Below are 14190 nucleotides of genomic sequence, written 5' to 3' on the forward strand. Positions count from 1 at the left end.
ACCACACAGGGCAGAACATACAAAACAAAAAAAAAAAAAGAACTCACGATGAAGAGCGGAATATACAAAACAAAAAAAAAAAAAAAACATCAAAAGCCGCCCCCACTCCCATTCCCTCCCCAACCAGGTTCACCATCCCAGGATATAAGTCCCCCTTAGGAGACGTGAATAATCAATGCTATAATACATGCAATAAAACACGTACATATGCAGTCTCTAGGATGGTAATGTGATTGAGAACATAGTCAGGTGCCTCCTACATCACCTTCAATCCAATTATTGCCCAAGTATCCATTATTAAGACTACCTTATGCGACAAAGGCAGGGTTCTCCAGCCAGATCTTCCACACCTTATCAAACTTCTTTGGGCAGCCTCTGCTGAAATATGTGGCTTTATAGAATGGTGTCACCTTATTCACAAGTCTTTTCCAATAAGATATAGAGGTTGTCATTGGCTTTTCCAATAGAGGATCAGTGCCTTGTGAGCATAGAATAGACGCAGACTAAGTAAGGTGCGCTGGGCCCTAGTTGGTGCCAGGTTCTCCCCTAGACCAAGCAGACAGGTGGACACGATCATAGGCACCGGCACAGAGGTGATCTCCACGACACAGCGCACAACAGCAGTCCAGAACTGCCGGGCAGTGCCAAAATATATGACTAAAGTTAGCCAGAGTGTATGCGCAGCGTGAACACTCCGCTGAGGTCCCCGGGTAAATTTTAGATAGTCTTGCAGGAGTATAATATATCCTATGCAGGAATTTAAATTAAATTAACTGATCCCTTGCAGATACTAAATGTGCAAAGGGGAAACCCCATACACCATCCCAATCCTCTCCTCCCAAGTCCGGAACCTCCATCACCCATTGTTCTCTATACCTGGCTACTGAGGGGGGAGAAACAGGGAAGAATTCCTTATATAATTCCAATAAAGTTTTTTCATGGCTTCATCCAGTATGACGTTCTTTAAGGCAGAGGGCCTAATTTCCACCCTGGTGGTGCCAAACTGGGAGATAAATGTGTGTCTTAATTGAAGCTAACAGAAGAAAAACGGGTTGGGCAAGCTAAATCATTGTTTCAGATTGGCAAATTGAGATAATTTGCCACAATTGGTGATATCACCTAAGGTCTTAACCCCTTTGGATGCCCATATAACAGGATCAGGTATGGAGAGAAAATTAGGAAAATAGGGATTCAACCACAGCGGTGAGTCGGGCGATAAGGAGCCAGACGCAGGAGCCAGCAATTCCTGAGCATTATCCTAGGCCTTAATAGTAGCTTGCATTGTACCCTGTTAAGGGAAATTTGGCCCCTGAACCACAATACACCAGGAGATGAAGGCTCTCATATGAACCCAGCACCACTGCCTCTAACACTGTGGGGGAATCCCCATCATCTCCAAGGAGCCATCTGTGCGTAAAAATTCTCTGACCAGCCAGATAATATTTGTACAAATCCGACAATGCCAGACCCCCTTGTCCCCAGGGCTCCTAAAGAGCCCGAAGACCTATCCTGGGAGTTGAGTTTCCCCATATGAATGAACCAATTAAGCCATGCACCTGATAGAAAAAGGAACGCAGGACCCATATAGGAGAATTGCGGAGAAAATATAGAAAAAAGGGTGGATCTTCTTTTTAAGGAGGTTTGTTTGTCCCAAAACCGACAAAGGGAGATTCTTCCATACCTCTGCCCTTCTTTTAAGGAGGTCCAGCAGAGGCAGCAGATTCAGATTAAGATAATTCTGCCACCCTTGCAGAAAAGCGAACCCCTAAATATGTGAAGCTAGTAACCTATTGCAGGGACAATGCTGTATTGGCCACTGCCCTGGTACCCGGGTCAAGCGGAAGAATGGTCGATTTGTCCCAGTTCACTTTAAGGCAGGAAAATTTTTGCAAATGTATCCAAAATATCAAAAACTGCTTGCAGAGACTGACCCGGATCCTGTAAAAACAATAACATGTCGTCTGCATACAACACCAGGCATTAACCTCCTACCTTTAAGTCACCAACTCTTATATTATGAACTCAAAGAGCTCCTCATTTTGTTTAACCTATATCCCAATTATTCCTCCCTTTTTTCTACCTTTTTTCTCTCTTCTTTTTCCTATTTTTTTCATCTTATCTCCCATGTTACTCCCTTGTATTTTTACCCCTGACCTCACTTCAGCCCATGCTCCTTCCCACCCTCATGCTTAACTGAGGCTACAGCAGTAAAAATCCAGATAGGGGTGGTAATCCTTTTCAACTCTATCTAAAACTGAAAACAAATTTGGCTTGACATACACTTTAATTTTCAGCTTTGCTAATGTAGAAAAATAACATTTCCATTCAAGTTTGTGATCATCCAGAAAAATACAAAATATAGGTCTAATCTAAAAACATTCCAGAGTAAACTAGATCTTCTCAATTAGAATTATACTGAAATTACGCAGGATATTGAAATTTGTTTACATCTGTTTTATTCCCCTACAAAGTTTTAAGGGCCAGTTTTACTAAAATAAACTCGACTGAAAGGATAATAGCTGTGATACAGAAAGTTATAATTATCCAATTTAGTATGTTGTTCTTCTGTGCTGGAAAGTACCTCAGACTCAGATACTTTTGTTTTAGTGGAAGCTGAAGCAAAGGGAATAAATATAATTTAATAGACAGATCTAGTATATTAGCTATGCTTCAAAAAGTCTAAAATATTAAAAAGGATACTATGATGAAAAAATAAAATAAAATGTCCATTTTGGAACATGCATATGCGCATATATCATTCTGAAGGATTAATTTGTAGAATTTAAGGATTAGAGTTCTATAATAAAACACATGGTAAGAAGAAAAGGAATGCTTTTTACAGCCTATATTTCTGTTTTTATTTTCCTAGTGCAAAAGGTTGATTCCTGTTGGGAAATACCCAAACTCTTCCTTTGATGTAAACTTTCAAAAATCAGAGTCCTTGGGGTTAATTTACTAAAACTGGAGAGTGCGACAACTGGTGAATCTCTGCATAGAATCAATCAGCTTTCAAGTTTTTTGTTAAAGCTTCATTGAACAAGCTTAATTGAACGAGCTTAATTGAACATTAGCAGCTGATTTTGAACACTCCAGTTTTAGTAAAAGAACCCCATTGTCTTTTGAGACGACTACAAATATTATTTATAAAATATTACTTCTACTACAGAACATGCTCACATAGATACATCCAATACCCATATAAGCCATATAAGAAGAAATAATTTAGTTATTTCTCCTTTTTTTCACATAAAGTAAGATTACAATTTTAGAATACTTTAAACTTCATGGTTTCACCGAAGATTGATCCACTGGGGTGGATTTACTAAAACTGGAGTGTGTAAACTCTGGTGCAGCTGTGCCAATCAGCTTGTTCAATTAAGCTTTTAAGATAAAACCTGGAAGCCGATTGGTTTGTATACAGAGCTGCACCAGATTTTGCACTCTCCAGTTTTAGTAAATTAGCCCCACTGATTCATGGAAGGTACACTTTAGGCCTGTTGGTTCTTGTTTACAAGTAGTTCTCATCAGCCTGCCATATGATACTGTCATAAGTAAGGACTGCTTGCAAAGTAAAAGGGCTAGTATAAATCACTTAAATCTGGAACTAAAACCAGGCACTCATGAGCAGAACAGCTATATTTTATCTGAGCTATACTGTGCTGAAACAAAGTAGCACATGCACACTTCATAATGCCTATACATTTGCACTGAATCAGTATCTTCTAATATGCATACATTAATCACTATGAGTGGAGGTCACCAAGAATCCTAACAAAACCAGTGCACACTTTAAATGTACTCACTCTACTATGTGTTAGAATCACATAAGAAGTAAACAACCATTCTTATTGTGATCATGATAAATAATCTGGGGGGTATGCTATACATCTTCTGTATTAGATTGAATTGTCTTAATTTAAGAAAACTGTATAAGAATGAACATGTGGAAGAACTCTCAAAAAGTATAAAAGAAAAAGTATACTTCACAAATTATGTGATCCATGGAACATTCTTGGAAATGTAAATTTGCTATAAACACTGTCGTGGGAAAAGTATGCACGCCAATATTTTCTCTCAGATGAAGCAATTAAATAGCACATGATAATTCCATATCATGACTCTATCTATGAAAAGATGTGTTACAAAAATATATTAAAATAGATCTAGTTTAGTAGCTTATAATATCTATGGCATGAACATATCTATCAGGTTGGATCAGGAGTTATGGAACATGATCTGTATCACCTACTACTTTTGGAGGCTTCAAAGAAGGAAGATAATTGACTGTTGCTATTTTAGATGGAATACCATATGATTCTTGTACAATAACTAAGAGTGATCATTTAGGTAGATATAAGGAAACGGTTACATGTTTTAATCTAAAGCAAGAAATTAATCAACTATTCTTTTATGATATCAACCGCATTACAGATACAGCTACAAGACTACCTATTTAATAAATACGAGCATGACCTGAGTAGTCCTGATCATTCTAGGGCAATTGGTCTAGCCCCACAAAGTGGAGATCTGGTTTCAAACACTCATACCAGAGGCTTGAAAGCAGGGACATAAAAGGAATAAGAAAATCTTTTTAGCCACTTCAAGACCAGGCCTATTTCTGACATTTGTTGTTTACAAGTTAAAATCAGTATTTTTTTCTAGAAAATTACTTAGAACCCAAAACATTATATATATTTTTTTAGCAGAGACCCTAGTGAATAAAATGGTGGTCATTGCAATATTTCATGTCACCCTGTATTTGCGCAGCAGTCTTTCAAACAAAGTTTTTTTGGAAAAAAATACACTCCAACGAATTAAAAAAAAACTAAACAGTAAAGTTAGCCCAATTTTTTGTATAATATGAAAGATGATGTTACGCTGAGTAAACAGAAACCTAACATGTCACGATTTAAAATTGCGCACACTCGTTTGATGCTTTAGAATTATTATTTTTTTTATGCTTTAGAAAATTTTAACAGTTACCTGTTTAGAATTACAGAAGAGGTATTGTGCTAGAAGTATTGCTCTCACTCTAAGAATCATGGCGATACCTCACATGTGTGATTTATACACTGTTTACATTTGCTGGCACAACTTACATATGTGTTTTTTTTTAAGGCGCGAGCACAGAGGGATGGGCGCTTTGCTTTAATAAATACACTTTTCTTATTTTACTTGTTTATTTATTTTTACACTGTTTCTTTAAAAAAAAATTCTAAACACTTTTATTGCTGTCACAAGGAATGTAAACATCCCTTGTGACAGTAATAGGCAGTAACAGGTACTCTTTATGGAAGGATCTGGGGTCTAAAAGACCCCAAACCCTTCCTCTGCACTTGAAAGTATTCAAAATGCCAAGATCAGCATTTTTGAATAATTTGGATTTTTTAAAACTCCTGCCATTGGCTGCCAAGAAAACTGGAAGTGAGGTCCTAATGTCGCTTCTGGGTTACTACATCGGAGACACAATCAAAGCTGATTCAGGCTTTGTTCAGGTCTCCGGCCAGCTGGCGGACATGCCGGCTAGATGCTCATTTCTCCCAGTGGGACAGGAGACCCAGGCATAGCAGTGGGAGGGGAGGACGTCTTCTCCCGTTGCTTGTAATAACAGCTGAGTGGCTGCTTAGCTGCCTCAGTCGATATTACAAGAAAGGTACAGGCATCACCCCGGTACAACCACTTGAGCAAATTGACGTACAGGTAGAGTGAGTAGATGAATTTAAAATCTAATGTAACATTTATATTGCCCTAAAATTAGGTCCCATCATTGGAAAAAAGTTAATTTCTATTGCTATGCTATTCCTTTGCATAAGAAGGATGCTACTCATTCTTATTTTAATTACTGTACAATAATAATGCACAGATGTAATCAATCCACCTACAAAATGGCTACATTGTATCATGGTACATTCCTGAGTCCCTCCCTACATCAGGAATTTCCGTATTAGAAGCTAAATAATGAGTCATTTGTCCTGACCTTAGAGATATGATTATCATAATTTCTAGAGAAAAGTAACAAAAAAATTGCCTAAACGACAAGCCATTTCCCATTTCTTCTCAAGGCATTATATTCCATTTCCTTTTTTCTTTTGTCTATTTAGATATAACAGATCTCTTCTGACACCGTTTGTGAATAATCTACTGACAACAAAAACAGGATAGCAAATATTAACATGCAGAAGTTTTGACTTGCCTTTCTATCCTGCATTTGGTGACAATATGTAATATAGAACAGAATTCAGTAATTCTACCCCTGAAATATTTACCTAACACAAATGAAACCTTAAAATGATTACCCAAAGAAGAAGACTGTTCATCGAGGACAGAAGATTCAGCTGGTATATTAGTTACTTGAATGTAAGGATGAGTTGCTGTGGGATGGGGACAAAATGAGACTTATTTGATATATCAGTCGCAGTACTGTAATAGTGGAAAATGACTGTGCATAGAGAGAAAGACATTGCTTTAGTATTGTGTGCAAGCAGGCCACTCTGCATACAAACAATTCACATTCAGTTTTATTGATGGTGACCTAATAAATACCTAGAGGTAGAACTACAGCTACAAAATGTAATTCTCCAGTACCGTTGTACACACAAGATGATAAAGTAACAATTTGACAAATGTATATTTCTTGTCATTGAGGTGGATTTGTTAAGGAGTAAAGTATATTCACTCTGCAAATGAAAGCTAGTCAGGAAGGTATTTAAATTACTAATCCTGTATAAGAAAAATGAAAGAAGCAGGATTTTGATCCATTTTCATTTCATTAATTTTCATTACTAGGTTTAATAAATTTACATTTTGCAAAGTAAATATTTTCTATTCCCTTAGAAAAAAATGGTATTAATAAGTAACCATGACATACTTTATATAGATATCACATTACTTGATTGCTACAACACTAAAAACGAAAAGACTAACATCTGTTCATGGATTAAAAATCAACAGGCATAATTCTGGGTAGATGTAGGCCAACACATTTGTTTGGGACTTTCCTATGCCAATTAGAATAAAATGAATAAACTAAAGCCATGAAAATATAATTTACAGTGATGTGTTTCCTTTTTAAGAAGAAACATTTTTCTTTTGAAACAAAGGAATTATTGATAATATAAAGACATCACAGCTTGATTTCATTGTGGCTGCCTTGGAATGCTGTCATATTTATGTTATATTGAATTCTTGGTCACATTTTTACAATGTGGTTGGATATGTGACATTTAACAAATCTTTGCACAAAGGGTTTCCCTAGATTTGTGCAGTTATAGCAAGTAAATTGCAGCAATATATATTTTATTGGAAATTTCATTTGCTTTAGATGCCAGATCTCCACAATTAAAGACAATTAAGACACTCCATAAAATTTGAGCTTTTACACCCAAAACCAAATTTGTTTCAGCAATGTTTAAAAATGTTGGTTCTTGAGAATGTAGCATAGATCATTTGCCTAGATCTAATAAAACTCATTACAATGCAGGCATGTAAAAATTCTCTGCTATTAAAAGAGAAGTATGAGAGTTTTTTTTTTATATTTTAGGTTCGATGCTGCATCCTTCCCCACCAGCTCTAAGGCTGAGAACCGAGCGATCAAATACTGCCAATTCCTCAATTCTCAGAGTTCCCTGGGTAGAGAGCTGGTGACTGTCAGTCACTGCTGTCTGATCTTCACCCTGCACTCACTGGAGCACTGGGCTGTGGAGGTGGCAGGAGCAGCCGGCTCAGGCTTTCAGTGGCTTGCCGGTCCAGGCATGTGGGTGGATTCCGAACATATGGGCGCGATTTGTCCTGAGCCTTGACCGGCTCTGTGACGTCAGCTGACGGTGGACAAAGTCTATCTGCTGAAAATGGGTAACAGGAGTGCAGAACAACTTGCACTCCTGTGATCCATAGGAGAAGTACAGCCAAACAAGCCTTTTTGGGTGAAGCATGTCAGAGTGAGGCTTGGTCAGGGTGGATTCCTCTGTGATCTAGTCCTGGAATAAGAAAGCTTTGTGAAGGTTGATGCCATTGGCGTATGTTTGTTCATTCCATGTAAAATAATCAAGCAAAATGTTTACCCATTTATAAAATGTTAATGTTGAATATTTCTTTCTAATTTGTTTGCATTGTTTTAGCCAAGTGGATGTACTATTGCAATACTTTAATGCCCAACCCCAGTCCAAACATTTATTTTTCTTGCTTCAAAAGGGGTGCAGGAGGGAACAGAATCCTTTTATTACTGTCTCTGTCCCCATTGGAGAATGATACCCCTCATTTTCTGTCCCAGTAACAAGATGTCACAGGGACAGGATGTAAAGAATAATCCCCAATGGGTTCACATGGTAAGAATCTTTGTAGGTTTTTTTATTTGACCTGTGTGTCTCACTGTGACTCATAGGCACAGGAAGTGAGGCCAATCCTCACAGACAGCAATAGAAACACTTAAAAATCAACAGACTGCAATGTTATAAATGTTTCCTTTTGGATTTATTACCACTTTAATTATAATAGTTTACCACATCAGGAACAAGTTAATAATAGAAATTTAAATAGCTCAGCAAATATGTGCTCTTTTAAACTTGAATCATTTGTGCTCTTTTAAACTTGAATCATTTTAAAGGATACTGTTTTTTGTTTTGTTTTTTTTTTTTTTTTTAAATTTAGTTCTCATAGCCCCCTTCTCTGAATGCATTCCACCTAGTTTTCTACTTAAATTCATCCAGATTTATTGATTTTACTGCGCAGCGCCATTCAAAGCCAAGCAGCTTTTCCTCCAAAAATGGCTGCTGCCTACTGCAGATGCACACCCTAATCCCATTAATTTCTAAGGGAAAGCCATACTCAGAGTGACCACTTGAGGCTGCCATTAGTATGTGTTTGCTATAGCAATGAATAAGGCTGCAGCACGCATGTGTAGCATGATGTAGAGAAAATGCTGTGTGGCTCAGTGGGGCTGCACAGTGAAGCTTGATGGATCATGGCTAAAGGTACGTATAGGACCAGGTAGGTAGCACTCAAGGAGTTGAGGTGAAATAAAAAAATAAAAATAAAAAACAAGCACAGTTGTCTTTTAAAGAATATTTGAGAAACAATTCCCTAGATATTTTAAATAAAAATAGGTTTTCAGTGCTAGCATAAGAGAAATTCTTTTAGAAAACCATCCTAATAGGTGTATCCAAGAACTGCTGAATGCTGGAACAGGAGCCTAAAGGGAACATGCTTTTGATGATTCCACTTATAGCAGATATTATTTGGTTTGCTTTTCACTGTCTATCCGCCCCCACTGATTTGTATTTTAAAAAATGGAGGGAATATGGAGAGATATAGTATACGTGCCAATAAAGAAACAGCTGATCTCTATGCATTAGCACAATCCTATGCACTGGACAAATGTAGGGAACAAAAGAGTGAAAAATGTGTCTTGCTTTTTTCCATGTTTTTGTGCTTCAAAAATTATTCTGTATACATAGCTGCTTTAGTAAGAGTGCAAACCAGCAGTCTCTTTATAGTTTTAAATATACCTTAGAAAGCAAAATATGAATATCCTGTAACGGAATTATCAGTTGATGTTGCATTTACATCTGTATGTATTTACCAGGTTTTGTATTTGCAGATACATTTTTCGGAGACCACATAAATAAGCAAATGGGAAATTAAAACAAAGACCAAACAGAAAGAATTAAAACTGTTCTTTCTTGCTATTGTGTGCCATAATAGAAAGGGGTAATTTGTAGCCCAAAGCAATGCTAAAAATGCTAGGAAAAAAAGAGAAAAAGCAATTTCCACATGCAGAGCTAACAAATGATGAGATCATTGGCTGGAGAATGATTTCCAAATGAAGAAAGAATGGATGTCATAAAAGGAAGAGGAGGATAATTTGCTGTGGAATGCAACAAATGAATCTGAAGGAATGACAAAGATCAGCCATGGTTTCCTAGAAAGACAAGCGACATGTTCCTTAATTCACATGAAGGAGAGATGGAGGCAAGTAATTTGAAGTTATGTTACCGACTCGGACCCATTCTAGGGTACCAGTTGATGAATCTGGAGTGAAAGATTCCACAAGGGTTTGGCTTGTTATTGCTACAAAAAATGTAATATTCATTATACCAATACATTAGTGTATGTTATAAAACCAAAGCAACAAAGGGACCAATGTGATAGACTTACTAAAGGAGTTAAGAATGTATAGTTAGAAAATGAAATGTTCACCAAGGAAATCTGTGGTAAGTTTGAATGCCCAATTATGCAGGAGTTTGCCTTGCACATCAATGGTTGAATGAAGTAAAGCTTTACTTTATTCACTGTTATTTACTTTTATACTTCTCTAGTAAATCAACCAAGAGTAATTTTCATCTTAGGTGGTGTTTACATCAAATACCTAAATGGGCTCAGTGAAATGATATAAAATAGAAAGAGAATAATTGGGGATTCAAAGTGACCATAGTCTAGGGTAAAAAAATAAAATAAAAATAACATAGACAGTAAGGGCACCTTAAGCACAGGATTTCCAGGGCTCTGCTTAAAGAGCAGAACTTCCACATTCTCATGTGGAAACACCAGTATAGGAGATGGTCAGAAGTATTAAAACAATTGGCCCCATTTACTAAAGGTTTTGAGACTAGTCTTTTACCAGAATGAATGTTGACTTTGCAAAGTGAATCTTCAAATAATATATAATTGTCAAATAGTAAATAAACCCTATTATGGTTTATCGTGTTTGCTATACTTAAGAGCTTTTAACTTGAAGTATGTTATTTATCAGCCCATACATTAATTGAAATTCGTTAAACAGGGACTGGCTGAATTCTAATCTATGTAGAGGCAGGCTACTTTTTTGCTTGACTTGTGTACAACCAGTCCTGTCAAGTTTTTCTGGGAACAATCAGTACTGCTGGCTATTCTGATGACAAGGAAGGCTCCCTGCTGTCAGAATACAATACCAAAGTGGGAAGATTCCCCCATCCACCTCGAATGTGTGGATGAGGGAATTGGATTATTATTTTTTTTCATTTGGTCTTCTGGTTGAACCTAAAAAAAGGATCAATGCATTGGCTGCGTTAGTTTCACTTAGGGTTGATTTACTAAAAGAGTAAATATTTTATTTTTCAAAGTACATTTTCACTTGGTTTGATGAATGAGGTGAAGCTAAGTAAAAATTTGCAAAGAATAGCCAATCATGTGTAAGGAAAATAAGGAAACCAAGCTCTTTGATCGCACATGTTTGGAATATAGCACAGCCTCACATTACTCACTTGCAAAGTAACTTTTCACTTAGCTTAGTGAACATGCTCTACTCTATTTGTAAATCATCCCCACTATCTGAAAATTGTTAAACAACTTCTTTACATAGTAAAAATTATTCATTTAGTAAATCAGTGCGGGCTTCATTTTACTCCATAACAATTTTTACTATTAAGGAAATATTCAAATATAAATATAAATAAGGCATTACAAACAAAAGTGTTAGCAGTCCTATAAAAGTCAAATATTTAGCTTTTATAGTTTGTTAAATATGGCTTGTTAAATGTCATAATGCGATTATTTAAATGTGCATTTGAAAGCAATCAGACAAAAGCTGTTTATTCTAAAACAAAAGGAAATATAATTATGATAATAATATGAATTGATAGAAATATGGAAAGATACTTTTAAAAATGCTGAGGTTTCCATTGTAGTTATTATGCCAGGGATATAAAAAAAAAAAATAAAAAATTCTGGAGAAAAAAGTTAGGAGAAAAGTGATACCTGGTTTGGGTTCTTCTGCAATTGTTTTTTCTGAAGTTTTAGGAATTGGAAGGGAGTCAGTAACTTTGGAAGCTAAAAGAAAAAAATACTTGAGTGTTATTAATTAAATTATATTGATATATCCTGTGGGTGATGAGATCCTTGGATTTCTAACTAAATCTGTGCAAAAGAGCTTAACAAACTAATAAATAACGAAAATGCCAAATGATACACATAACAGAGGAAAAAGAATTAACTATCACACAAAGCAGAGCAGTCTAGTGGGAGCAATGTTATATTGATTCTGCAAGTTCCTCTGAATTTAGGTTTAATCTTTGGAAAAAAAATGTCAGCACAGAGATTTTCCATCTTATTAGCAACAATTAAACAAAAATATGCACAGTACCAATGTATGTTCCAAACATTGAACCATTACAAGGGTCATTTTACTTGTATCACAGTACATGCTAGAGTCCAGTGTTATGGACTTTCATTAATGAACGAGCCAGACATTAAAAACCAATAGGAAATACATCAACCCTTTACAAGCACATTCAATTATTCATATAACAGCAGGTTCCACAATTCCAGAATAGTTTAACTTTCTTTTGTATAGCATTAAAAAAGAAACATTCGGTAAGAGGGATTTATTAGGGGAATACATTTTTACTAACTATTCACTTTGAACACACACTCAGGAATAGAAGCATTAAAAAAAAAAAAACATTTGCAACTAATAAGGGCAATTGAAATCAAGGCAATCATCTAAGTGCAAATGTAAATAAACCCCAGCAGATAAAATCCGAGCTTACCTACAAGTACAAAAAGCATTTGATAGAACAGTGGTATGATCGATTAGTTGAACTGACTGAACAAGTAGAGATGTCACTGTTCCAAGACTGTATAAAAATCCCCTGATTCTTAAAAGCCAGGTGCCGACCAAAGGGAGCCCAACCATGCTCTATAAACTCCATATTAAAGCAGGAAGTCGCACACAGAGGATGTCAGATCACATTCAGCTTTACTAAACCCTGACATAATCCAAAGTAGCCCCATCTAGGCAACATGAAGGAGCTGCACATACAGCAATGTAAGTCTTGAGGTTAGCTGCTGAAAGGTTTTTTAAAAATGTAGAATTTAATATCACTTATGGGTATTAGAGTCCATCCTCTGCTACTTGATAAGCCCTAGCTTTGGGCTTCATAACCGATGTAGTAGGAGAATTGAAGTGGAGAGTTTAGGTGACAAGAAAATGGTGGCCAGCACCACATAAAAGAAATACATTGGGAGGGGTTCTTCAATTGGTGAATAACCGAGCTGATCCTGTATGTGGCCGGGCACCATTTCTTGTAGTCTAAGGTGAGCCTGATAAGCCTTCTATCCTGGCCAGCACACAGGGGGGGGGGAGATTTACTAAAACTGGTACAGTAAGAATCTGGTGCAGCTGTGCATGGTAGCCAATCAACTTCTAACTTTAGCTTGTTCAGCTAAGCTTTGGCACTAAAACCTGGAAGCTGATTGGTTTCTATGCAGAGCTGCACCAGATTTTGCACTCTTCATTTTTAGTAAATAACCTCCATTGTCACCAGACACAGGACTTACCTTCTGGCATTGAGGCTCAATGCCTCTATACATAGCATATTGGGCCTTTGTAAAACACCTGAAATCCCCAAGCCAAACCTATTATATTCTTTAACTTCCATTCTCTTTTTATCTGGGTTAGGGAATCAAGTATTTTCTTCTTTTTTTTTTTTGTTGTAACTTATTTAAAAACAGATAAAGATTTCCATGGAATTGGAACGTAATGGCTGGCTTATCAACTGATGTGTTGAAAGGTCACTGAAGATGTGAGAAAGATCACATCTGGGTAAGAGCAATACTTCATGCAAATATGCATTTATTTAATTTCTGTTTATTGTTAAAATGGTTAAACATCTTTTTAACCTGGACCAATGACAGAAGTACTTTCCGTTGACTTAATATATCCATTTGTTTAAAATGGGCAATTTCCTTTTATCACCAAAGAAATGATTTAGGAGTGATAAATCAAGATCCTCTGATACAACATTATTAGCACACATCACTTCCATTGCATTACATCTTTGATTTAAGGAATGAACTATTATTAAAATGAAAAAAGAGCCAGATAGTGGAAGAAAGTACCTAAACATGTGCCAAAATGTTCACAGCTGTGGAAAGGCTGCATAGAAAATATCAGAATTGAACTCTGGCTATTTAGGAGATCATCCAGCAGAGAGTTGTCTTCTCACAGGGAGTGTTAAGTAAACAGTCAGTATTTATATCCTTGCTTGTCATAACCATGAAAAGTTAGTACAATGCATTTAAACCAACCCTACACCTGCTGTGTTGAGAAGATCCGCAACGCAACTTTTTCTTCCTGGCTTACTACTAATGGTGAAAAGGATATTTTGCAGTTACCCTTTGTAGAGTTTCCCCACCAAGCAGTACACCTACAAAGAC

General features: G+C 36.5%; 1 protein-coding gene across 1 annotated transcript in view; it reads right to left on the reverse strand.

The window, feature by feature from the left end:
* The window catches only part of ABI3BP (ABI family member 3 binding protein), a 520855-nt gene that overhangs the window by 250936 nt on the left and 255729 nt on the right, over positions 1-14190 (reverse strand). Inside the window, exons 10-11 of the mRNA XM_082245218.1 lie at positions 11731-11802; positions 9991-10065 (exon numbers count right to left, since the gene is read on the reverse strand). Coding sequence (XP_082101344.1) covers positions 9991-10065; positions 11731-11802 — 147 coding nt within the window. The remainder of the gene's footprint in view (positions 1-9990; positions 10066-11730; positions 11803-14190) is intronic.

This window comes from Pelophylax lessonae (genome assembly GCF_965119305.1).
Source record: "Pelophylax lessonae genome assembly, chromosome: 2".
NCBI classification, from domain to species: Eukaryota; Metazoa; Chordata; class Amphibia; order Anura; family Ranidae; genus Pelophylax; species Pelophylax lessonae.